At 53.9% G+C, this 24,553-nt stretch overlaps 3 protein-coding genes across 7 annotated transcripts; all 3 read right to left on the bottom strand.

Annotated features, from left to right (window-relative positions):
• Positions 1-3,448: 3,448 nt before the first annotated feature.
• C25H17orf49 (chromosome 25 C17orf49 homolog) lies at positions 3,449-6,079 on the bottom strand. Of its 5 annotated transcripts, none has more exons than XM_051167863.1 (6): positions 6,009-6,079; positions 5,754-5,848; positions 5,064-5,165; positions 4,244-4,431; positions 3,921-4,025; positions 3,449-3,698 (listed from the first exon to the last, which is right to left on the bottom strand). In XM_051167863.1, the coding sequence occupies exons 1-6, from the start codon at positions 6,027-6,029 to the stop codon at positions 3,694-3,696; spliced, it is 516 nt and encodes a 171-aa protein (XP_051023820.1). In that variant the 5' UTR covers positions 6,030-6,079; the 3' UTR covers positions 3,449-3,693. The 5 variants fall into 5 exon arrangements, with proteins under 5 accessions (XP_051023820.1, XP_051023819.1, XP_051023822.1 ...); XM_051167862.1 differs by having other exon boundaries at positions 3,449-3,702; XM_051167865.1 differs by lacking the exon at positions 5,064-5,165 and having other exon boundaries at positions 3,449-3,702.
• A 433-nt stretch (positions 6,080-6,512) lies between these two features.
• Rnasek (ribonuclease K) lies at positions 6,513-8,046 on the bottom strand. The gene is made up of 3 exons (XM_051167544.1): positions 7,918-8,046; positions 7,162-7,238; positions 6,513-6,683 (listed from the first exon to the last, which is right to left on the bottom strand). The coding sequence occupies exons 1-3, from the start codon at positions 7,993-7,995 to the stop codon at positions 6,542-6,544; spliced, it is 297 nt and encodes a 98-aa protein (XP_051023501.1). The 5' UTR covers positions 7,996-8,046; the 3' UTR covers positions 6,513-6,541.
• A 2,323-nt stretch (positions 8,047-10,369) lies between these two features.
• Positions 10,370-24,093, bottom strand: LOC127208431 (polyunsaturated fatty acid lipoxygenase ALOX12). Its single transcript, XM_051167888.1, has 14 exons — positions 23,808-24,093; positions 23,054-23,255; positions 21,924-22,005; positions 21,699-21,821; positions 21,479-21,582; positions 20,603-20,763; positions 19,311-19,454; positions 17,585-17,794; positions 14,748-14,834; positions 14,398-14,567; positions 14,037-14,158; positions 11,430-11,530; positions 10,874-11,044; positions 10,370-10,776 (listed from the first exon to the last, which is right to left on the bottom strand). Exons 1-14 carry the CDS (start codon positions 23,940-23,942, stop codon positions 10,597-10,599), a joined length of 1,992 nt encoding a protein of 663 aa, XP_051023845.1. The 5' UTR covers positions 23,943-24,093; the 3' UTR covers positions 10,370-10,596.
• Positions 24,094-24,553: the final 460 nt, after the last annotated feature.

The following is a 24,553-nucleotide window of genomic DNA, read 5'->3' on the forward strand; positions in this document are numbered from 1 at the left end:
TTTAGAGAATGAAATTACATTGAGTTGGAGGCAGAGCAGAGAGCTAGGAGTGAGTCTGAAGGCCTTTTGTAGTTGAGAACTTGGTGGGAGGGACCAACATTTTCTATTTGAATCTTGTGGAAGCTCCTATCAAGGGAAGGGGGGTGTTCCTGTGCTCATGTTTAGGTGTGAGACTCCCCCAGAGGAGGAGAGACTGTGAGAAGCCTCCCAGGGTAGAAAGGTCATTTTGGGGTGACCGATTTCAGAGTGTTTTGTCACTGGCCACATTTGGTGAAGCTGGGAGAGGGACCATGAATTGATTTGGAGGCTCACCTGGTCTGGAGCACATGTCTTTTGCTGATAGCAAGGGGATAGCTAGAAGATGCCCCAGATTGTAAAAGTTTCTATTTTTGGTGAACCCCCCAAATAAGACCAGAATTTGAAGGGAGACACCTGGAAGAAAGCAGTATGTCTCATCATGGACTTATTAATGTAAGGCCTATTGAGCTGAGGGGGGAACTGTGGTTTCATACTCCAAAACCCCGATTTCTTATGGAAGAAAAAAATTCTGTTTGGAGAAAATGGGGTGTCTCTTATTAAAGTGGGTGCTTCTGACAAACACAGTGCTGCTGAGACTGGCAAGGAGGGGCTGTGGTGGGCTACAAGGAGATGAGTCTTGCACCCTGATTTTTTTTTTTTTTTTTTTTAGGATAAGAGCCCCAAACAGAAAGCAGACAGAGGACTGGGTGTGAGGGTGAACTGAGGGGGAGGGGTTCCCAGCGGCAGCAGGGGCTGGAGGGTAAGCCAGGCCAGATATTCCCGCCTAGGTCCCAGTTCTCCTCGGCTCTCCTCCCCCCTTCTCCCTCCCACCGCCCACCCCCCCAACCCAAGGAAAAAAAAAACTGCCTGTGCAATAGCAATGGCAGATTCCAGTCCTCCAGGCTTTCCTAAACCACCACGGAGACCAGCCAGGGGGGAGGGGAGGGGAGGGGAGGATCGGGCTTTCCTGCTTCCTTGAGGCAGGGGCAATAAGCCTGACCTTTTGGCCCCTAGCCCTCTAAAGAGTGTCCCCCCCGGTCTGGAAGCCAGGTGTCCTGGACCCTAGCCCCCAAGCGGGGGAGCCTAGAGAAACGGGGAGGAGGAAGGAGGGAGTGACTTCCAAAATTGGCATCGGGACAGAGCAGGGCTGGCGGGAGGCAAGAGAAAGACAGAATTTTCCTGAAAAAACGGGGGTATCTAAGGACCCCAAATTTGGGTAGCTAGTTCAGGACCGTCTTCCCAACATCCTAGATTTTTTTGGGATTTTTTGGGGGCCCCGGGACCCCTCTAGATGGGGTGAGGAATGTAGTGTTGGGGGAATCTGACTGGGGCATTGCAGCTGCCTCTCCCGCCGAGTTGGAGACGGATGGGCTGGGACGGGTTTTGGGGGGTGTCCCCAGTTCTGACTGGGAGTGGAGGAACCCCTCCAGAGCTCTCTTGTGGGGGTCCCCCTCCCCAGGGCACTCCCCAGCCCTTGAGCCAGCTGAGAGGAAGGAGGCCAGCGATGCGACTGGGGCGTCTCTTTTCTCCTGCACCCCAAATGTGAGGGATGCACCCCCAAATTTGCACCTTTCAAAATAGGGGACCAGGATCTCAGGGGAGAGTAGCTGAGGTAAGTGGGGAGGGAAGTGTCCCCTGTTTTCAGGAGAGACGTGGCAGTTGGGGGGAGGCTTGGAGGTGCGTGCTGGGGTGGGGTTGCGCCTTGTAACTCTTGGAATTGGGGTGATGACCAGAGAACCTTTCTCTTGTACCCCTAAGATGTAGCCCTTCATATTGAAACCAAAACCTGAGACTTGAGAGTCCCCCCAATATCTCTGGACATTAGGATAGTGTTTGATGTTTTTTTACCCCCACAAAAGCTTTGCTGGGATGGGAGCTGGGGGGCAGCAGTTGCTTTTTGGGGGGCTCTGGAGAGTGCAGGGAGAAGGAGACCTTGGCAGGGCTTACTGTAGGAGAGATGGTAGTCTTGGAGAGGGTCTGACATCCTAGGGGACCTAAAAAGCCTGCTTACACCATCTTAGATCTTTTGATTGCTAAGAGTTTTGGGGGGTGTGTCGGCAGCTTGGTGGTGGTTAAGAGGTGGGATGAGATGTGGAAGGTTAATATTTGGGTTTTAAAAAGTTTTTTTTTCTGTTTGTTGTTTGATCGATTGATTTCCAGAAGAAACTTTTGCCTTCTGGGAGGTTCTTTTTAAAATGAAGTCTTGGACAGGAGGAAAGGACTAAGGGAAGGCCTAGGGTTGGGGGTGGGGAAAGGCATGTTTGTCTTTGCTTAAACGTGGCTTTCAGGGGTGGGCCTGCTTGCCTGGCCTGGCAATGCACTAATGAGGGTTGCTGTGGGGGTGGGGGTGGGCCTTGGGGGACCATGGGGCATGGAAACAGCACTTGGTGCTGAGTACTTGGCCCTCAGGTCCAGATGGGCCTCTTCCTGGGCTCTGCTGCTCTCCTTTCTCTCTGGCCTCCATTTCCTGCCTTTGGCCTCCATCTTGTGGCAGGCCCAGGGCCCAGGGCAACTTCCGGCCCCCCCCCAACCGTGTTCCAGCCCCACCACCTCTGGACTGCCAACTCCCAACCCTGCTGTCCTTGGCCCTGTCTCTTCTAGCATTTCTCTTGGGTTCTGACCTAGGGAGGGAGAAATGGACACAGGAAGCCTTAGGCCCTTGTCGGGAGGCAGTGTGTTGGTCTAACCCCGTCACCCCGTTTCCCCTGCCACTTTCCTAAGGATCCCCAGAGCTGAACTCCTACAGAGCTGAAGGTCCGAAGCTTACAATTGAACTCATCTTCCAGGGCCTCCTGGTGGCCTGCTGAACTACTGTTGCTGGGTCCTGATTTTTCTCCAAGTTTTCAGGGCCATGTTTGCCATCCACACCTTCTCTGTCTCCTCACTCTTGGTGAGGAGTCTTCATGGCACTATCCGGTGCTCTTCCTCTCAACCTACCCCAGTCCTGCTCCCGCCCCAGCAGCACACTGTGGTTTGTACGGCACTGTGGCCACGTCCAAACCACACTGTGGTGTTAGAGCGAGGGTGGGGGAGGCACCGCTGAGGCCTGGCCCTGGGAGGCCACCCTGGAGAAGCAACACACACACACACACACACACACACACACACACACACACGGCTGGCCGAGGGAGGGTATTGTGATGAAGGTGGGGCAGGAGCCACTTTAAAACCCTCAGGTAGTCTAACCCTCATCAGCAACCCTGGGAGTCAGTTCTGGCCCCACAGAGCAAAGTGGAGTCTTTGTTGCCCACACCCAGCCCTCCTGGCTCTAGCAGCACAGAAATATTGGCATGGGGAAGTGAGTCTGCCAGTATTGGCTGTGCTGCTCCAGGCAGGGTGGTGAGAGCTGCTGAGAAGGGGCCGGGCCCCCGAGGGCTCAGGAGAGGAGAGGGAACAGCAGCTGGCAGCACCATACTGAGAGATTTTTTAATTATTATTATTATTATAATTTTCTGTATAAAAATGTCCATCAGATGGAGGTGGGAGGGTGAGGGCACGTGGGTATCAGGACCGAGGTGGACAGCTCCGGCAGCTCTCTGACCCTCTCATGCAGTCCTTGCTTAGAGTCCCAGGTGGTCCACAGGTCCAGGGTGAGCATCAAGGGTCAGAGGTAGAAGGCTCAGCAGGAAAGCAGAGGAGCATCAGCAGAGGTCGAGAGAAGGCCCGAGTCCAGGGTCAGGCTGTCTGGAACAGGAAGTAAAGGAGATGGAGCAAGCGCGGAGTATTCTTTCCAAGGAAACCCTCACTTCCTCCAGCATTACTAACTGACCCAGCCCCCTACATGGAATCTCTTCCTTCTGAAGCCCCTGCACAAGAACGGGGCTCCTGCTGGGACCCTCCCCTACCCTCCAGGTGAGTACTTCTGCCCACCCCAGCCAGCGTGGGAGGAGGAGGACTCCTACCCTGGTCAAAGCTGAGTTTCTTGGCTGGAGGAGTCTCTCCTAGCCCTTCAACATCCACCAGGTCACTGTTGGCGTCGGAGTCGCTCAGAGCACTGAGGGTCACATCTGAGAGGGGGCATAGGCTAGGTTCTAGGTTTCCCTGACTGCTCTCCCTCCTCCCAGCTTGCCAAAACTTCATGCTCAACACAGCCCTCTAGCCGGGACTGGAATGGCCAGAGTACGGAAGAGAGATCTGTCCTTCTTTGACCCAGGCCCAATTCTCTCACTGAATCTCAGATGGGACCTTTAACCCCTGCCCTAGGCAGCACCCGCACAGGTCTCACCAGCCTTCTGTTTCTTTAGGGGAGGACCCCCAGCTTCAGGAACACTGGAGCTGCTGGGTGGAGGGGCGGTTGGAGGTGAGAGGACACCAGATGTCATCTTCTTGGGCCCTTTCTTGGGTGACTCTGCTGGAAGAGGGACACCAGAGTCTTCATACACTTTTCGTTTCACGGTGGTCTTTATCTGAGCCCTGAAGGTAAGAGAGCAGATTAGGGAGTCATCAGAGAAGCTGAGGCAAGAGGGGGAGGGAATAAATGGGCCACTCTGAAGGAATCTAGGAGTTCTTTTATAAAGATCCAGGCCTAGGCCCTAACCAATGTGTAAAAGCCCCTTCACCCCGCCAAGAAGCTTTGCACCCACTTAGGGCTAATGAGTTACGAAGAAAGGCGTCCCCGAACTAAGTAACCAGGAAAGCCCTTTTTGTGATCCTCTGGGAGAGATGTATGCATCTGTAGGGCCACCAGATTATGTTATGTTGTGGTGATATAAAGGCAGACTGAAACTTTCTCATAGGGTCTGGCCAGCTACTGAACGCATCCCCTGCAAATGCTGGTCTCTAGCCAGGGAGCCCTCATCACCGAACACACTCATGGAGTATCTGGGTACCCTGAAAATAAAAATTTCTGAAGGCCCTAGTTACCACTGCATTTCCTGAACTTCTGGACCACCTGCCACATTTATATTCTCTCAGTCTTCAAAGAAATGCTAACAAAACTAGCCACTTAGGAAAGATACCGAGCTGGGAGTTCTGAGAGAGAACAGTGGGTAAGGAGGAAGAAAGTTGGCCGCCCCTCCCTTTCTCTGCCAGCCACCCTCCCTCACACTGTCCGTTCCTTGATGACACAGCTGATGTGATTAAGGTCGTCCCCAAATCGCTTCACAGCAGCCCTCAGCATCTCTATCTCCGTCTCCGTCCACTTGGCACTGTCGGAAGGGGAGAAGAGTGACAGCAAAAAAAAAAAAAAAAAAAAAAAAAAAAAGAGGAGTGTGTGTGTGTGTGGAACCAGCCCGCAGGCTATGCCGTCCACAGCCGAGCAGCCTCTCCCCCCAGCCCCCTAGTCTCTGGGGCACCTTTCAAAGATTCATAAAAAGGGCCTCCTTAAGAAAAACCCTGGGGACAAACCACTAGCCACATGAAATTGCATCCAGGGCCACTTTGAAAACATTTCCTGGTGTTACAGCTTCCTTGAACAAGCCACGGAAACCGAGGCAACAAGTGAGGCCTTACAGACGGAACCCTTGAGAGACCTGTGGCGGCACTGGGAGGGAGTCCACCAGGCTCGGGTGGGTGGGAGACAGTATGGAGGCTTGCAGCTGGGGGTGGGCGGTGTGGACCCACCCGGTGCTTATCTTCAGCTGTCATTCACTAACTCAACAATGATCAACACCGACACTGCGCTGGGCCAGGCGCAGAGGAATTATTTGTCCCCCCCGGCTCCAGAGAGGGTTCTGTGTGTGACTAAGTCCAAGAGTCGGCTCTCGGCGTCCGGGTCCTAGGCTGGTCTCACGTACCCGGCAGGGGAAGAGTCCGACACTGGATGCAGCTGCATCGTCAGCTCCCCGAGCTTCGTGAAGGCGGCGCCGGCCGCAGAGAAGATCTCTCCAACCTGGGGGCGGAGCAGCGTTACGGGGGGCCGGCAGCTCGCCGCCCCTCCCCAGCCTCGGATCCGCCCGCCCCCGGCCCAGCGCGCACCAGCCGGGAGCCAAGCAGGGGGCCCACCCTCCCGTGGCCGCCAGGGAGCGCAGTCCGCGAGGGGAAGGTCGAACCTTGGTGGACGCTGACGTCATGGCCCCCGCGCACCTCCTCACGGAGACGCTCCGCCGCCGCCGCCGCCGCCGCCGCCGCCGCCGCCACGCGAGCTGGAAACCGCGGAGGGCCCGGCTGTCGGCCGCTCGGGCTCCCGCGCAGGAAGTGCCGCCTTCCCCGCAGCTGATTGGCTAGATTCCCGACCTCTCCCCCTGTCACTCAGGTCGCTTAGACGCGCGGAGGGGGGGGGCGGGGAGAAAGGTGAGACGTCGCCTCACTTCCGGCAGGCTTCAGTCCACTTCCGTCGGAGGGTCCGGGGGTCTCGTGGAGGCCGGTCTCGGTCTTTCAAGCCCAGACCCTCCCGCTCCCTGAAAGCACGAACACCAAGCTTAGGAGAAAAGCTTTTTATTGTAGTTCCGGGGAGGGCGGGGGCCGCCAGTCCCGGTTCGCAGGGTCAGGCATGCCCAAGGGCGCCAGGTGGGTGGGACGGGCAGGCTGAGGAGTGTTTAAATAGAGGAGGGTGGGCGGGTGGGGAGGGAGGCCGGGCAGCGCTCTAGCGCACCATGTACTCCTTGCGCTTATTGAGCCGGACTTGGCAGAAGGAGAAGCCTCCGAGGAGGAGGTAGAGGCCCGCGGCGATGAAGCAGTTGTAGCTGACTTGCTCGTACAGGCTGTATATGTTCTGAGGGCCGTTCCTGCAGAGTGGAGTAAGCAGGCAAACGCCAAGCATTCAGGGTCACCCAGAGCGCGCGCAGTGACATCAGACACCTTTGCTAAGCGCTTAGACTCCTATCGGTCTTCCTGACAGCCATACCAAATGTGTCCTGTCAGTGGTGTCCGTTTGGCAGAGCAGGAAGGCAAAATATTGGTTAGAGGCCACATCTGAGCTGACAGCCCTTGAGGTGGCCGCGGACGCCTGGCTTGCAAGGCCGCTCCTAAGTGCACTCCGACCCCCATTTCACTTTTTAGTGTTGGGGACTGAAACTAGGGCTTTGAGTGGTAAGGGCGCGTTTGACACTCAACCACTTTGTAGAGGAACAGCCTTCTTCTTGCAGCCCCCCAACCTACGGCCATAAACGTCCAGCCTTCAGCAGTGTCCCCCATAATTCTGACCCTTAACCCTGCTGCTTCTCATCTGTGCCCAGGCTCGCCCAAGCACCCGTGACCACTTACTCAAAATCTTTCTCCGTGAAGGGAACGTCTTCAATTAACACAGCAGAATGGACATTGAAAAATATCCCGAGCATTATCTGGAAGAACGAAAGGGCAGATCGGTTGTCAAACTCTTTGGTAGCTCCTAAGCTCCTCCATTCCTAATGTTGGCCCAACGCTGGCGCCAGAGATTTAACTAGACAGGGTTAGGAGCAGGGTGGTTGTAACTAGATTTGGACTCAGCCATCTGGAACAGGGCGTGAGGTAGGACACTGGGAAGAGTAGCCGGGTACAAGGAGGTATACAGAAAACAGCTCTCCAAGACGCGTCATCGTCATGGGAGCAGACGGAAGAGATGAGGGGAAGCCAGCACTTCGTATTTCTGGAGGTGACGGGCGGTAGAGCCCTGGAGAAGCAAGGCTTCGGGTTCCACTTTCCGGAGTCAGCACACTTCCCCCCTTGGCTCCGTCCAAGTCAAGCACGTCACACAGGTCTAGCTCTCCTTTGCTTTTAAAGGTCTGCAAATTTACCTGAACTGGCTCCCAGTCCCAGGGTCCTGTCCCCAGCACCCTTTCGCTCCGGTTCCCCAATTTATTTTATTTATTTATTTTTTTTGACCCGAGTCCCGTCTCGTTTTCAAGCGGCTATTTAGCCAGCCCCTTTAATCGCTCTGCTGCTTCCTAAGGCCCGCGGGCGGAGGAGAAGGGGTGTTCCTGTCCTCCCAGCACTTCAACCCCGGAGCCCCTCAGACTCGAACCGCAGGGTAGGTCCCCTCACCAACATGATCACTCCCCAGGCGCTGAGGACGATGCCACAGGCGGCCAGCTTAGGCCCACAGCACAGGAGCGACGCCATGGAGGAGGGAGGCAGGGACCGCTAGAGACTACGCGAGGCGCAGAGCGACGGGAGAGAACCCTGGCGACTCGGGGAGCTGGATTTGGGGATTTGCGCGGCGCCGAGCGGGGGGGTGGTGGAGGAGGGGGCGTGGCCTCGGGCGTGGACCATTCGGTGGGTGGGAGGGGGTGGCTGGAAGTGACAGTTGTGTCCCAGGCCGGGCCAAGCCTCCAGCAGGAGGACGCAGCGTCGGAAACTAAAGCCCCCACTCTACAAGTCCCCCCTCCTGACCCAGGTGGCAGGGGCGTGAGTGACGTAGGAATCAGGGCCAGCGAGTTCTCGCTCATCACCTACCCGGGCTTGGAATGGAAGGGGCAGGCATCTCACGTGACCGGCTTTGGAGGGTCACATGACCAGGAACCAGCCGTAACCTAGTGTCAGGAAAGTGTCTAGCCCCGGTGAACGTCTGTTCGGTTGAGTAATGGGGCTGCTACGGGAGGGTGAAAAGCTTGGGGTCGTCCGATTCCTCCCTCACACACCTTAGTCGTGGGTGGTCCTTCGGTAATTGGGAAAATGGTAAGCGAGCGAGTCTGGGAGACTATTCGGTGTGAGGGCCTCTTGCCTTTCTCCAGGTCTCCCTTTTGAAAAATGCTATGACACTTTGAAAGGATGAGCCCCCTCTCCTGAGGCTGAGCATCTTGTTTTGAGGGGCACTTTTAAATAATAGTCGCGGACTTCTTGACCCTGCAAATGCGGCGCATGAAATTCTAAGTGCCACATTTCGGGGAAAATACGGGTCTAGGAAAAGCTGACTCAGTAAGGGAAGGCGTGAGATGTGTCCTGGTCACTGTTCCAGTGCTGTAAGGAGACACCGTGACCAAGGCAACCCCGTAGAAAAGAAAGGATTTAACTGGGGGCTGGCTTACAGTTTAAGAAGTTTAGTCCGTTATCATCCTAGTGGGGAGCGAGGCATGGCCTGGGGCAGTAGCTGAGAGCTACATCCTGGTGTGTGTGTGTGTGTGTGTGTGTGTGTGTGTAGCTGAGAGCTACATCCTGGTGTGTGTGTGTATGTAGCTGAGAGCTACATCCTGGGTGTGTGTGTGTGTGTGTGTGTGTGTGTGTGTGTGTGTGTGTGTGTGTGTGTTTTGGGGGGGAGGTGGATTGCAGAAGTGACCCCTCTGGCAAGGGCTTTTGAAACTTTAAAGCCCACCCCTAGTGACACACTTCCTGCGGCACGGCCACGCCTCCCCTCCCCTCCGGAGGCCAGGCATTCAACTATAGGGTCCTATTGGGCCGTCCTCATTTAAATAACCATGTGGTATAAAAATAAGAATAGGCCTTCCTCTCCAAAACAGAAAGTTGGCAACTTCACCAGGGAGAAACACATTTGGAGCAGTTAGATATGTTTAAAGAACACTTCTCGGGGCTGGAGAGATGGCTCAGAGGGTAAGAGCACTGTCTGCTCTTCCAGAGGTCCTGAGTTCAAGTCCCGGCCGGCAACCACGTGGTGGCTCACAACCATCTATGAGATCTGGTGCCCTCTTCTGGCAGGCAGGCACACATGGGAGCAGAGTACTGTGTACATAATAAATAAAAATTTTTTTTAAAAAGAACACTTCTATCTTCCCCCGTCCCCAAGTCTGGGTTCAAGCTCAGGGCCACCGGGGAAGGAGAATTCTGCACTGACATTGGTGTACCCGCCTTAGCAAGGACAACAGTCACAGAACAATCTCGAGGCTACATTTTGATCACAAGACCCCAGAGCCAGAGGAACACTGTCACGGACTCGTCTTGGGTGGCATTTTTCTGTTTATTTTGTGGGTACTGTTCTCAAAATGGTTGTGAAAAATACAGTGGTTCCCAAGTGGTGAGTCGGCTGGAAGAGTGGGCTTCCTGCCTCATCTGCAACTGTTCGGGAAGGACGCTACTTGGGGATATGGTTTTTATTTGGGACTTTATTCAGGGCTGTCAGGGTATGTGTTCAAAGTGGAGAGGTCAGGGTGTTGGGACACTGTCAAGGAAGAGAGTCTGGGACTTACAAGTTGGCCATCAAGCACGAGGCCTGGCTCCTGGCAAAGGAGGATTAGCTGAAGTAGTTGATTTCATCCAGAAATATCCTTTTCCTCTCCTCAGCCATGGCTCTTGGGTGTTTTGAAATAGGGGTTTTGGGCCTGAGGCTTGTATGAGGTTAGACCAAATCTGGCCTGAAATTATGCATATTCCAAGTGCTGGCATTAAAGGCGTGCACCACCCTCCTGGCTTTGGTTTTGTTTTTAAATGGCCGAACAAACCAAAAGAGCACCTGGTAACATGCGGAGTTCCCATCTCAGCGTCCATACATAAAAGTTTTATTGGAACGCCGTCACGCGAATGATGACGGTGGCCTGCCTCAGTGGTACAGTGAGAGCGCCTAGTAACTGTGGCAGAAAGTGTGGCCTCCAAAGACTCAACTGTTCCTCTCTATAGCAGAACACTCAGTGCTGTGCAGTAAAATGCTGAGTGGAGAGTTTGGTTGGGAGAAGAATTAGAGTCTTAGCAGCAGACATGAGGAGGCACAGGGTCGAGAGGGGCGCGCCAGTCCCACCGCTGACGTGAAGCCATCCGGTGCCAGCACCTCTGGCCTCAGATGGTGATGCTGTTCTCTATCCGGCTGGGCTTGAGGTATTCATAGGGCAGGTCGAGTTGCTCGTTCCGGGCTGTAATCTCCTTTTCCAAATCCCCCAAATCTGCTTGAAATTGGCTGAGCACAGCTTTGGTCCTGGGGTCTGAGAAATACTTTTCTTTGTGGTGTCCTAGAGGTACCTGAGACAGAAAGGGTTACCCAGGTTCCGAAGACACGTCCCATCTCCTGACGCCCACCCCCTCACACTGGTATTTCCCTCTCCTGAGCTTTACTCACCATGTCTGGCTGGAGGCGACCCAGATGCCATGTGATGGTCATTTGAAGACAGGACTTCTGAATATCAGGCAGCGACCCCATCACAGTCTCCATCGTCACGTCTTCCTTGTTGGTGGGTGGAGGCATCCGCATTGTGCACGGAGCATTAGGTACCCAACTGTACCAGTCCAGCTGCAGAAGGAAACTGTAACTCTAGGACCCAGGTATTGGGATTTGAATCCCCACCTCCCCCTTGGACTCCCCAAGGTCCAGATGCTTGTTTTCAGGAACATAGGCGCTTGCTTTCAGGGACATAGGTGCTTGCTTTTGGGGACATAGGCGCTTGGTTTCGGGGACATAGGCACTTGCTTTCAGGGACATAGGCGCTTGCTTTCAGGGACATAGACGTTTGCTTTCAGGGACATAGACGTTTGCTTTCAGGGACATAGGCACTTGCTTTCAGGGACATAGGCACTTGCTTTCAGGGACACAAGCACTTGCTTTCAGGGACACAGGCACTTGCTTTCAGGGACATAGGCGCTTGCTTTCAGGCACGCAGGCCGTCAGCTCTCCATACCTGGCCCTGGTTGATGGCAGCGTGCTGGGAAGTGCATGTGAAGACGCACATGGTAAGGAAATGGCAGAGCTGTGCCCGGGACTGGAAGGAAACAGGGAAGCCTGGCCAGGAAAAGAACAGGATGTAAAGAGGAAAGAAAGAAAGGATGGTTTGGTAGGTCAGTATTTTAGAATGGATGTGTGGGGTTTTTGTTTGTTTGTTTGTTGGGGTTTTTGTTTTTTTGTTTTTTTCCGTTTCTGTTTTGAGATAAGAGTTTCTCCGTGTAGTCTTGGATGTCCTGGACTCATGTTTGTACAACAGGCTGTCCTTGAACTCAGAGATCAGCCTGCTTCTGCCTCCCTCCCTGAGTGCTGGGATTAAAGGTGTGTGCCACCAAGCCTGGCTGTGTGTTTGTTTATGTAGCTGTATATATATTTTTTAAAAAAAATAAGATATGGGTTTCAGTACTGGCCTAATCACTTATGTATTGGTTACTTTTTTTTTTTTTTTTTTTTTTTTAGGTCAATTACCTAACCTCTTCACAGTCCAGTATTTTCTATCTTCACAGTGGGTATAGTGGTACATGTGTGTAGTCCCAGCTCAGGGGCAGGAGGATGGTGAGTTCCTGGCCAGCCCTGCCTGCACCACTGTCTGAGCTACATAGTGAGATCTTGTCTTGAAAAAAAAAAAAAAGACATCAGAATTATCTATTTTTAAATAGCGCTCAGCAGATAGTAGATACTGTTTTTGTAGAAGGATTAGGGCCTGGGTGACCCGTTTTCCCTAGTCAGTGAAGAATTTAACGAAGCTTCTTCCTATTCCTAGGCAGGTGCTTATAGTCTCTCAGCTACAAAATGGAGAATGAGAGAAGTCGTAAGCCGAGCGTGGTGGCACATGCCTGTAATGCCAGCGCTTGGGAGGTTGAGGTAGGGAGAGCACGAGTTCAAAGCCAGCCTCCACTACACAGTAAATGTGAGGCCCAGCTACAGTAAATGGCCAGCTACAGTAAATGGCCCTGTCTGAAAACAACAGAGTCCTAAGTTTACCCCAAGCCAGTTACGTTACTGTGCCTGTGGGGGCTTTGCACTGAGCTGGTGCATTTATAACTACACCTGCTGTCTAGATAAGAAAAGCAAAGACCACGGACATTAAACTGCATGTCAAGATTACCAAGTTGGGGTGGGGTGGGGTGGAGAGGGGGTTAGGGTTGTTTCTGGCTGCTCTTCCATTACCTGTTTTAATTTTAACATGCTTCCTTTAAGTCCATCAGGAAAATCAGGCAAAAATGAGCTCTGACAGTCGAGAGGGAATAGAGAGAGCAGGGGCTGAGAATCTATTTGTGGAGGCTAAAGTTCAAATCTATGGTGTGGAATGAATGTTTGTGTTTCCACTCCCAAGTTACCAACGTGGACATGAGGAGTCTTTGGGAAGTTATCTGGTCACGAGGCTGGAGCGTGAGTGATGGCATGATCCTCAGGAGAGGATGTGGTGCCGTGAAAGTCACCTATGGGCAACCTGGAATAGCGTCCCCAAGAACCCAAGCATGCTGGCACCCGACCTCAGACATTCTGCCCCCAGAAGGCGAGAAATAAACTTCTGATGTTTAAGCCGGATGCCATCTGTTTCACTTCATTATTTCAATCCAGGGGGGACTAAGACCCTGAATATCTATTGTACGTTTTAGGCTGCAGAAACTGCTTGAGGAGCCGGCCAGGGAGAAGAAAGACTTTTTTGGATGCATGAAGCCAAAGGGTCAGGACCGAGAAACACTAGAGAAAGCTCGGTCCTGGGACAGTGGGGGCAATGAGACCTTTGCTTTCTACAGGAGAGGCGCTCTCCAGGGTCCACGTGTTGGTGCACTGAGGGTCTGGTCATGATGTCCCCCCCCCCCCCCGCTGCCTCCCAATATCTTAGAGGTGCTGGATGGGATTCTAGGTGGCAGATGAGGATAGGGGGGCAGGGACCAATTGAACCCTCAGAGCCAGGGAGGAAGAGGCCCCATGTTTAGGTAGCCCAGGAAGGGCCAGCTCTTCCTCAGTAAAGGAGGAAGAGAAGGGACTGAGAAGAGCGGCTACATCCTGAGTGCTGGCAGAGGAGGTGGGGAGCGAGGGCCAGATTTCCCACAGAGGCCTGAGCCCCAAGCATGTGAGCCACAGCATGCAGGTAGTGTGGAGGTGGCACCTAGAAACGACCTTGCTGCCGGGCAAATGTGCAGCACTCGGAACCCTCTGTGTGTATACAGTAGCAGGCAGGAAGAAAAGGATGGCCATGGTGAGCCGTGATGATGGGCTTTCCCCATTTTATGTCTTCAGGCAGAAAAATAGGGAACCGTGAACACAGAACATAACGCCCCCCACTCCCGCCCGGGACTGGACAGAGCTCACTGGCTGCAGCTTGGGCTGCTTGAGCCCCACGCAGTGGCAGGTTGTGGACAGGACTGAGGATGCGAGGGCATGTTGGTGGGCAGGGCCTCTGTAGGAGGACATAGGGTGGTCCTGAGTGTTTGGGGGCACGGCGGGTGCTTTCATGAGTGGGAGGGAAGCTGTGATTAGGGGGTTCAGTCCCTGAGGTCTGGGGATGGGTGCTTGCTGGGTCTCTGCCTGGGAACTGTCTCGGGACAGATCTTACCTCTGTCCTGGGCACGGCACAGCCCCACCTCAGTGATCTCCCGACACCAGGCCTGCAGCTCTCCGTCTCCCCTCACAATATCATCACTCTGGTAGAAGAGATGGACCATTCCCTTCACATACCTGCCCAGAGAAGGAGGCTGAGCTGCCGAGACCACAAGGCTCCTGTCTCACCTCTGCACCCTAGCCTCACTCCGACAGCTCTCCTCATTTGTACCCCGCTCCTGTTTTTAAACCTTACAATGGACTCCCCCTGTTCCTTAAATCTCCCCCCCCCCCCCGCTTTGTGACTCTGTCTCTGTCTCTTTCTGGGGAGATGCTTTTGGCCCCAAGTTGGGTCTCACCCACAGCCTCTTGCTCACCTGGCAGTGATTTCCCAGAGCTGTAAAGCGTCCTGAGCATAGAGAGCACTTGGGATTCTCAGCAGGCCTCGGTTCGCCAGGTCATCGGGAGGACAGAGGGAGCGGTACGTCAGCTGAGCCATCGCCCTAGTGAGCAGCTGAACATGGCCACCTCCGCCCGTGCTCACTACCTGGGACAGGAGAGTTGACAGGTCGTGGTGGTGGATGGCAGCAGGCATAGAGAACCCAGGGCTCTAGGGTCCCGGAGATGGAATTTTCAGACTTAAAGTCATGTATACGGAGGGACAGGAGATTTTCAGGGAGGTTGGTCCTGCATCCCCAAGTGTTGAGACCATCCATCCCCACCTTACCTGATCAAATATCCCTCCGTCTGAGATGAGCTGGGTCCGGCTTCGGGTGTTGATTTCCATAGTGTAGCGGATGTGCGGGACCAGGAGCTGGGTGGAGATCGAAGGGGGCTGTGCCTGAGACCTCCCTCACAGGCCCTGTCACCAAGCATAGGGGCCTGCTGTGCTCCCGATGCTGTTGTTCGCCGCTACGTCGGCAGGCTGGTCTCTTGCTTCTCTGATCAGTCATTCACCCTCTCTATGTCCCTCAGGGGTTGTCCTCTAGAGCCATAGAGACTAGGATTTCAACACCTTACCACTCAGATACTTGGCCAAGGTAATTACTGTGTAATCTGCAACATCCTCATCTGCCAACAGGGGGCAGCAATAGGCTCTTATCCGAGGGAGCTGTAGCCGAGTGAGTGACTACGTTTGCCCACATAAAGGATCACCCCACCCCCACCCTCAGACCCATCGATAGCTGTTACTCATCCTCTTCCAGCCTGAGTGTGGTGTCTCTTTGGGGTTCTCAGCCCCTTTTGATTATATTCTTCTCATGTATATCCTCACAGCTTAAATTAGCCTGTGTATTCCTTATCAAAACTGTACTGCCATTCTTTGGCTGTTTCAGTCTTGGGTTTCTTCAGGGCTGCCTTCGGGGGAGGGTATATGAAGCTGTCCGCCGACAGGGCTGTCTCCATCCATTCTGTCCCCAGCATTGTTGGTGCTGTTGGGCCTCCCCTCTCCTTTTCCTTGACTGTTATAAAAGGCCACCTCAATCACATACATTTGTTGTCTTCTCCTCCTTTTTTTTTTTTTTTACATAGTTAATATTCATACTTCATCTAATTTCAGTATTTATCTGAATTGCTTATGCCAAACACAGGAAGGACTCAAGTGATCTCTTTGATTTTGATATATCAAAGCAGCTCACGTTGGTCTGAATTTTGTTTTCAGAAAATTCACACACAAGCTTCTAAATGACATAGAATGCCCCAAGTCCCAAGTCCACATGAGGAGACAAGATGTCTGGAAACAACCCCTAATAAAAGTTGACAGAACTTTTTGGATAGCAATGAATATGTATCACATTATAATTTGTCATTTATCCTTCAACAAGCAGTGTACAAGAGACCTCCTGTCGTTGTTTAAAATGTTCACAAGAAGCCTGGAGATGTACCTCAGCTGGCAAAATGCTTAGGTCACATGTACAAAGTTCCAGGTTCAATTCCCAGCACCCCATAAGTGTGTGGGTGTGTGGTGCGCACCTCTAATGCCAGCGTGTGGGAGACGGACACAGGAGGACCAGAGAAGTTTGGGGAAATCTTTGATTGTAGAGTGTTTGAGACCAGCCAGGGTTACATGAGACCCCTGTTCCAAAAGCAAAACAAAACCAAAAATCCAAAAACCAAAACCCAAGCCCAAAACAACAACAAAAAATACCAAGTGGACGTTTGGAAAGCACCGAGGCAAGATTTGGAGTTTAAACCCTGACAATCAAAGCCCAGATTGTGCGCAGTAGGCGGCGGTCGGACAGTTCTACATTTAGCCCTCCGCTGTGTCCTATGATGCACAGCCCTTTGCCATGGGATGTGGTTGTTAGGGTGGGTGGAGACAGGAGGGGGCTGAGCCGGAAAGGAAAGTCTCAAGGTGAACAGAGGCTTTAACTATACACACTGAGTCAAAGACACAGATACAGGCGGCCCCATGCAGTAAAGAAACGCAAAGGGCTAATTCCAAAGGGGTCACAGCTACCTTGGCCAGGTTTGGGCAGCCAGAGAGAAGAACCCAGCTGGGGCGATTTAATCGTCCTCCTTAGCTTGTGCCTCACTTGGACACCCCGGCAACGCTTTGTGCACCATGTAGCTAAACCCAGACACCTCATCTGGCCTTTACGCTAGCTCCGACAACCACATTCTTTTTTTTTTTTTTTTTTTTTTTTTTTTTTTCCGGCTTGATTTTGGTTTTTCGAGACAGGCTTTCTCTGTGTAGCCTTGGCTGTCCTGGACTCACTTTGTAGACCAGGCTGGCCTCGAACTCACAGCGATCCGCCTGCCTCTGCCTCCCGAGTGCTGGGATTAAAGGCGTGCGCCACCACCGCCCGACAGACAACCACATTCTTTTATAAGCTCACACCAATGTTGTGATATCTGGCATATGCTATCAAGATTTTTGAAATCTTTTTATTTTTTATTACATTGTTTTGTTTGCTAGTGCGTACGCGTGGGCGGGCACATGTGGGTCCTATGGCCGGTGTGGAGGCCACAGGAAGTTGGCTCCCTCTTCTCTCCTCCCACCGTCACACTGCTAGGGCTTTACAGATGCATCACTACGTTTAGATTCCGCGCAGATGCTGGGAATCCAGACCGGCTTCAGCGGTAAGCATCCGCTAGCCATCTCCCCCATCCCGGACACCTTAGCCATTTGTCTAATGCTGAATCTTCTGAGGTAGGAGAGGAAGCCCCGCCCCGCCCCGCCCCGCCTCCACTCCCAACTGGCAATGTTTCAGCTGTGCTGTAAGCCCTGTGTGAGACTGCCAGATATTTGAGAATTTCAGAGATCTCCCTTGTAATAATCGCGAAGAGATGTTAAGTGAGTCAGCCTGATTAAAATAAGTTCCGAGGTGTTGGTACCGTTTCTCAGCACCCCCTCCCCAACCAGTTCTCACTCACAGGTAGCTACGAGGAATTTTGCTGTCGTACCCACCTCAGTTGAGAGGTGTGTATGGGGGTGGGGGTGAGAACAGGTGCATCCCAGAGACTTGCTGGGTCTAGCCAGCCCGGCGAGCTCCTGTTAGAGACTCCGTCTCCACACAGCTCATTTGGGTCTAAGGGAGACTGGACTGAGGGTCGGGTCTGTACCTTGAAGATAGGATGCAGTCCTGGGAGGCACCTCATGGTGGCGACAGCGATGACCTCAGCCACCAGATGAGTGTTCAGCAAGTGGAACTGGAGCTCCTGCAGCTGGAAATCTGAACTCCGGACCCAGATCTTAGCCAAGAGCCAGGCGAGTGGAGGATCTGAAGGCAGGAACAGCGTTGGGGCTGGGGAGCTGGGGCTGGGAGGCTGAATCTGGGAGGAATAGAGATTGGGTGTTTCGGCTGGAGAGGTGGCTCAGAGGTTAAGAGCGCTGGCTGCTGGGCCAAAGGTCCTGAGTTCAATTCCCAGCACCACATGGTGGCTCACAACCATAATTATGTGCCCTCTTCTGGCACACAGGAGTACTTGCAGACAGAACTCTGTATATATAATAAATCTTTTAAAAAAAATATTACTTAAAAAAAAAGTGCTGGGCATGGTGCGCATGCCTTTAATCCCAGCACTCGGGAGGCAGAGGCAGGTGGATTGCTGTGAGTTTGAGGCCAGCCTGGTCTACAAAGTGAGTCCAGGACAGCCAAGGCTACACAGAGAGACCCTGTCTCCAAAAACAAAAACAAAAACAAAAAAGAAAAGAAAAGAAAATTGAGTATTTATTGAACTCCTGCTCTGTGTGTGACTGGGGCGGAGGGGAGGGGGGGATCGGTGACTAAGCAAGTTTCCTTCCAATGCCTACACTCCGTGGAAGGAATAAGAACGTTTTCCCAGCTGTGTGCCGTGATGGGCGGGCTAGCTGCAGAAGGCGGGAAGCAAGGGGTCCAGAAAGGAGGGTCTAGTAGCAGCGTGGGGAAAATGTGGTGGGGTTCAGAGGTCAAGTGATGAGGTAGTGAAAGCTGGATGGATGCCAGCCAGGCGTAGTGGCGCACTCCTTTAGTTCCAACACCCGGGAACCAAAGGCAGGTGGATTTCTGTGGGTTCAAGGCCACCTAAGGCTACATAGTAAGACCGTGTCTCAAAGGACAACACACACACACACACACACACACACACACACACACACACAAAAACAAACTTCTGGCAGTGCTCATCAATGACTGGTGGGAGTGATGGGTGAAAAGAGAATCAAGGGACAATGGATGTTTAGAAGCAGAGGACACTGGGAGAATAAACACTGTGTCTCAGTGTCGTCCTCAGCCACTTAGTCTCACCATGAATTTGGAACATAAAAGCACTTTCTTAGATTCCCATTTCAGATACACTGAACCAGAAAGGCTGGAGGCGGGGTGGGGGGGGAGCAAACTTCCTCCCCCCATCCCCCCCCCCCCCCCCGCTGTCCCAGCCAGGGCCTTGTACGTGCCAGGCAAGCGCTTTGCTCTGAGCTACGCCCCTCAGAAGCCTGTGTTTTTAACAAGTGCTTGATGTGATCCAGAAGATCACGAATAGTTGGTAACTGCGGACAACAGGACGAGCACACAAGAGGCTGGTTTTTGTGTTTGTTAGGGTCTGTGTTGCTCAGGCTAGCCTGAAACTTGTCATGTGTCCTGGGTAGTCTTGAACTCACGATCCTTCTGCCTCCAGAGTATTGGGATTACAGGTATGCACCAGTGCACCCATCTTGGGTGAGTAAGGAGGGGCCAGGCTGTGAAATGAGGGTAGCTCCCAGCAGAGATACGGCCTGGGAGCCGAGCACCTAGACATTGGGTTCCTGGGTGCAGAAGTTCAAGTAACTGGGAACCACGGCACCGATGGACGGCCGCCTCGGGGGCCCTACCTGTATAGCCATGGGCAGCAGCTTCCCAGCAGGATCCAGCCTCAGCATGACGAGCGGGGCAGCCAGATACTGCTGCTCCCCTCGGACCACATTGGCTGCAATTCCATCCAGCAGAACGAAATCAGCTTCAAACAGGGAGCCGTTCTGGAAGAAGGGACACATCCGGTTTTAGAGTTCAAAGTTCACACACATGGCGGTGGGAGGCAGGGGGTGGGGGGAGGGGGCCAAGACAAAGGTCAAGATATTTAAAGACATTGGCTCCAGCTTCTTGTCACTGTCTTCCATCGGTCCCAGAGTCCTCTTGGTAGAGCTGTTGTGCCTGGTTGGTCCAGTTCTTCTAATCTTCTCTTTCTTTTTTTTTTTTTTTTTTTTTTTTTTTTTAATTTTAATTTATGTGCATTGGTGTGAGGGTGTCAGATCTTGGTGATACAGAGAGTTGTGAGCTGCCATGTGGGCGCTGGGAACTGACCCCGGGTCCTTTTGGAAGAGCAGGCAGTGCTCTAACTACTGAGCCATCTCTCCAGCCCCAGCTCTTCTAAACTTAAAGTGGGGGTGGTGGTGGGGTGGGGTGGGGTGGGATGGGGTGGGGGTGGGGGTGAGGGTGAGGTGGGGTGGGGGTAAACAGCCTGATAAGGGTAGATGTCTTGTGTGGGCATACGTGTAGTGGAGCTAAATTCAGAGCAGTTTGCCTTACAGGCCTGCTCAACCCAGTTTGGATTACAGGGACTGTCTGCCTGACTCAGTGTCCAGACGGCCAGCCCCATGTCTCACCATTCCCAAGTGGTTGCTCTGCTCTTGGCTTCCATCACCTTGGCAACCCCTCCTCACCTCTGTGAGAATCTCACCTGCCCACAGAGCTTCCAGAGCTGCCCAGGGGTGACCTCCGGCTGACCAACTCCCCAAAATCAACTCTCTAGAAACATCCTAGAAAAACCCTAACCCGGACCTCCCCACTCTGCGGCACAGGCTTTGCCTCTTCACCTGCCAAGACACTGAGATCCAGACAAATGACAGCAGCAAGAATGTCATTGTCCCTTCTCTAGACCCAGCCTGTGTCCTGAGGATCCCTCCTCTCCCCCCCCCCACCCCCCCACCCCCGCCTCTCTCTCTCATTCTTACAGGAATTCCTTGCAGCTTTTACCCGACGTTTTTTTTTTCTTCTTCTTCAGGTTTTATCCCTTTCAGGAGCATGCACCAAGGGACACTTCCTGCCACCGGACATTGGTGTCTCAACCTCACTAAGTCTTATGCGCTGGAAACAAAAGAACAATGCCGAGGCAGGAGAGAGGTACCTGGAGTTCTTTCTCCAACTGGGCTTGGAGCTCCTCTGTGCCAGAGGGCAGTACCAGTCTGGAGGGCAGAGAGGTGGAGCGTCTCAGCAGCATAGGGTTGGCCCCGTTGAGGAACTGGTAGCCAAAGAGCTCATCGGCCTGCCAGTGCTGGTGCACCTTCTCTGTGGGGGGGTGGGGGTGGGGGAGGGCAGCGCTGTTGCACCTTCTCTGTGGGGCGGGGGGGGGGGGGGCGCAGCGCTGGTGCTCCTTCTCTATGGGGCGAGGGGGGGGGTGGGCGGCAGCGCTGGTGCACCTTCTCTGTGGGGGGGGGGGGGTGGGGGAGGGCAGCGCTGTTGCACCTTCTCTGTGGGGCGGGGGGGGGGGGCAGCGCTGGTGCACCTTCTCTGTGGGGCGGGGAGGGGGTTAGCGCTGGTGCACCTTCTCTGTGGGGCGGGGGGGGGGGGGGAGCGAGAAAGGCAATGGCTTACCACGACTTAGACGCTTCTGTTCTTCATATTCTGCCTCAGGGACTTAGCCTACCTAGCCTACACTCAGCCCATTTCTGTTTTTATTTATTTATTTGGTTTTTTGTTTGTTTGTTTGTTTTTGGCTTTTTGAGACAGGGTCTCTCTGTGTAGCCTTGGCTGTCCTGGACTCACTCTGTAGACCAGGCTGGCCTCGAACTCACAGTGATCCGCCTGCCTCTGCCTCCCGAGTGCTGGGATTAAAGGCGTGCGCCACCACCTCCCAGCTCCGCTTTTATTTTTGTCTCTTTTGAGGCCTCTGTGGCAACATCGGGCCTAAGATGCTTTAGTTTGGCAAGGAGCTGTGGGGACCCTTGGGTTGTGACAAGAAGAGGCCACTAGGAGGTTGTGGAGATCCGGGGCAGCCACTGACCAGCCAAGGCGCTCTTCTGGCCCCAGAAGATCTGATCGAAGTCTTCCAGACGGTTCCAGCTTCTCAGGAGGGTGTAGACACGCTTGAGGCCCATTTCCAGAACCCTGGGACAGGTGTTGAGACATGAGCCCATCATGTGACTCCCCCGCCCCTGCCAGCTCCTCACCGTAGCCCACCATGCTCGGGTCTCCCAGAACCCATGCCATGAGCCTTGTCTCACCCCGCCTTCAGTGTCCACTCAAAGTCCAGTCTCTTCTCCTCGTGGAATCTCATATTTGGAGGCAGATCATCCTTACACTCGGCTGCTATTGTCTGAGGTAAGCCTTCCTTCCAGGTGGCCCAGCTAGAAGTTGGGGACAAGACTTCAGGGAGAGCATTGAGATCAGTGACTGGGGGCAGGGCAGGAATGGGGGGACTGTTAGGGGGCCTGCGGGTGGACGGTCACCAGTAGGTCTGTTGCCGTTCCTTCAGTTCCTTTTCTCGATGCTTCTGGAAGGCATCCAAGGCGTTGTCTCCTGCCAGGCGGGCTGGGGAAGGTTAGAATTAGCCACACATCTTGTCTGGTTTGGAGCACTCTTCCGCTCGTGCCCCGCCTCTCGTAGCCAGAGTCCACGCTTTCCGCTGAGCCCAGTTGTCTCTGCCCCTGGCTTTGCCTCGCTTGACTCATCCCCAGACACACTCGTCTGCCTCTTGCCTGTTTTGGGCTCAACAATTTCACTTTCTTCAACCCACCTCTCTCCCTTCCAGACCAGAGCCCCATACCTGCCAGTGTTTCCTTAAGCTCATAATCTATCTATCATCTTTCACTAATGTCTAAAGTTGGGGTCGAGGGTTGCGGGGGGATGACCCTAATTAGGGTGATAAGACCTGGTCACCGGCACCACACCTATCTGTTGCTCTGGCTAACCTCACACCCTAAAACTTCATCTGTTCACCTTCACCCTAACTTCGATCGCCTGGCTTCGCGTTCCTGAGCTGACCACCCCACTCTGCAGTGACCAACTTGTCCCCCTTGTCACCTGGATTAGACTCGCCTGTCTCCACGTGCTATTTCAGGTTCCCACCCTAGGCTGTGATTCTCTCTTTACATCTGTCTTCTTGCCCATGGTAAACGGTCGACGTTTTACAGCGCGAATAAGAGCCTCTCCTGCCAGGTGGTCCCCACTGCTCCAGTCAAACTAGCTGCCCATGTGGTCACTGGCGTCTCTTGCTCCCTTTGCCCTTCGCCTGTCCCCTGCCCTGACTTGTTCCTGTTTTCCTTTGCTTCCCTGTTTGTGTCCACGGCTCCCTGGCCTACTTCCTACTTGGGAGAAGAGCGGCTCCAGACGGCTTATCTATAACCCTCTTTAACGTATTTGCAACATCACTTATTCTGGAAAACACTTGGGGAATTCATAACTTCTTCTCCGATTCCCTCATTTGCGCCCTGGAAACTCACTGTACCAGTGTCTGCCCATCCTTTCTCAAGGGTCTTCCCCCTCCCTTTTAGCCCTTCCCCCTCCCCCGTCTCGCACCGCCCACCGCCCACCCCCGACCCCATCCCCCACCCCCTGCCTGTCCGCCTTGCCTGCTCACCTGTACCCTCGGGCAGGCTCAGCAGCCCCTCTCCCTGCACCCAGCGGTAGCACGGGAACACAGCCTCGGCACTTGTTCCGGGCCCCTGAACTGTGATGAGGTTGCAGAACCAGGCGTCGTCCACTACCGTGTGCTGTTTGTACAGTTTCACAAACTGTAGTGGCCCCAAGTCCTCGGGAACATCGAAGTCAAATTCCTCCTCCTGCGGGGACCTGACTTAGTGGAAGGGAGTGGGAGAAGCCCTTCGGGAGGCGGAGCCGCCCCTTCGCGGAGCCTTAGTTTACCGCAGCCGCCAGAGAATACACCTCGCTCCTGTCTCCCTCCTTCTTCCACCCCTAACCTGTCTGGTAGGTCTAAGGTGTCCCGTTTCTGACGGAAAGCCAGTCTACAGCGCGCTGACCGGAGACGTGGCCTGATGATGGAGCGGCAGCATCACCTGCCTCATCCCACTCCCTGAGCTCTCACCACCCTGGGACCCGGAGGAGCTTCATGACTAACCATAAGTCCTGTATTATTTACATCGGCTGTGGGGCTGTGTATGCAGGACTCAGAGGCTTCCCGGGTCAGGATCCGGGAAAAGAGACCAAACCAGCCCAGGCCCATAGTGGACATCACTCCCTGAATCCCACCTCCACAAAACCCCATCGCGGTCGTGCTATCACAGCCACTAGCCTCCTGTCTCTTGCCAACCTCCCACGCCCAGCCCGGACACTCGGGGGCGGGGGAGGGAGGGACCCAATTCTTGCCCGCTGACCTTGCCCCGCGCTGGCCGCAGCTGCAACTCCAATTTCGCCTCCCGGTGCGCCCCAACCAGCCACAGCCCCACTCGATTGAGGGATCCCGAGAAGAGCCAGGCCCCAGTGACCACGCGGACACGGTAGCGGCCCATGGCGCCCTCTGGCCTCTCAGGAGGCAAGCCAAGCCAAGTTCAATTCGAAGACCGCCCAGGGCCACCTTCGCCTCAGGGCCAGTTCCAAGGCTTTAAAAAGATGGATCTGTGTCCCCGCCCTCACAACTCAAAGGCACTCCCAAGTCCCCGCCCTAGACTAGCCCGAACCTGCTAATCCAGCCCCTGAGCAGGCTTTGGAGAATAGCTGTGTCTTTGAGAAAAAACAAAGGGGCCCCGGCAGGAGGAGGGAGTTAGGATAGGAAGGGAAGGCTTAGAGCTCAGATGTGGCAGAGGACTCTAGGCTTACAGAGGATCCCTGGGGCAGGAGCTTCCAGGCCTGAGCTAAGGATCTTTAGGGCTCTTCCCAAGGTCTCTGGGTCTACAGGAGAGCTTGCAAAGGGGTCGAACCCATTTTTCAAATGGAAGAGGGAAAACTGGCTTTTCTGGGCTGAGACCAAAGGAAGGAAGGTGAGCCTGGGAGGGTCTGGGGGATCCGCAGCTATTAGACTCTGTGTCCTCAAATGCCCTCACTCCCGGCTCTGTACTGCTTTTGAAACCGGCCCTTCAAATAAACCCCCAGGAGTTCTCACGCTGCCTTGAGCCTGAAAAGA

The sequence above is a fragment of the Acomys russatus genome, chromosome 25, assembly GCF_903995435.1.
Source record: "Acomys russatus chromosome 25, mAcoRus1.1, whole genome shotgun sequence".
In the NCBI taxonomy this organism is placed as follows: domain Eukaryota; kingdom Metazoa; phylum Chordata; class Mammalia; order Rodentia; family Muridae; genus Acomys; species Acomys russatus.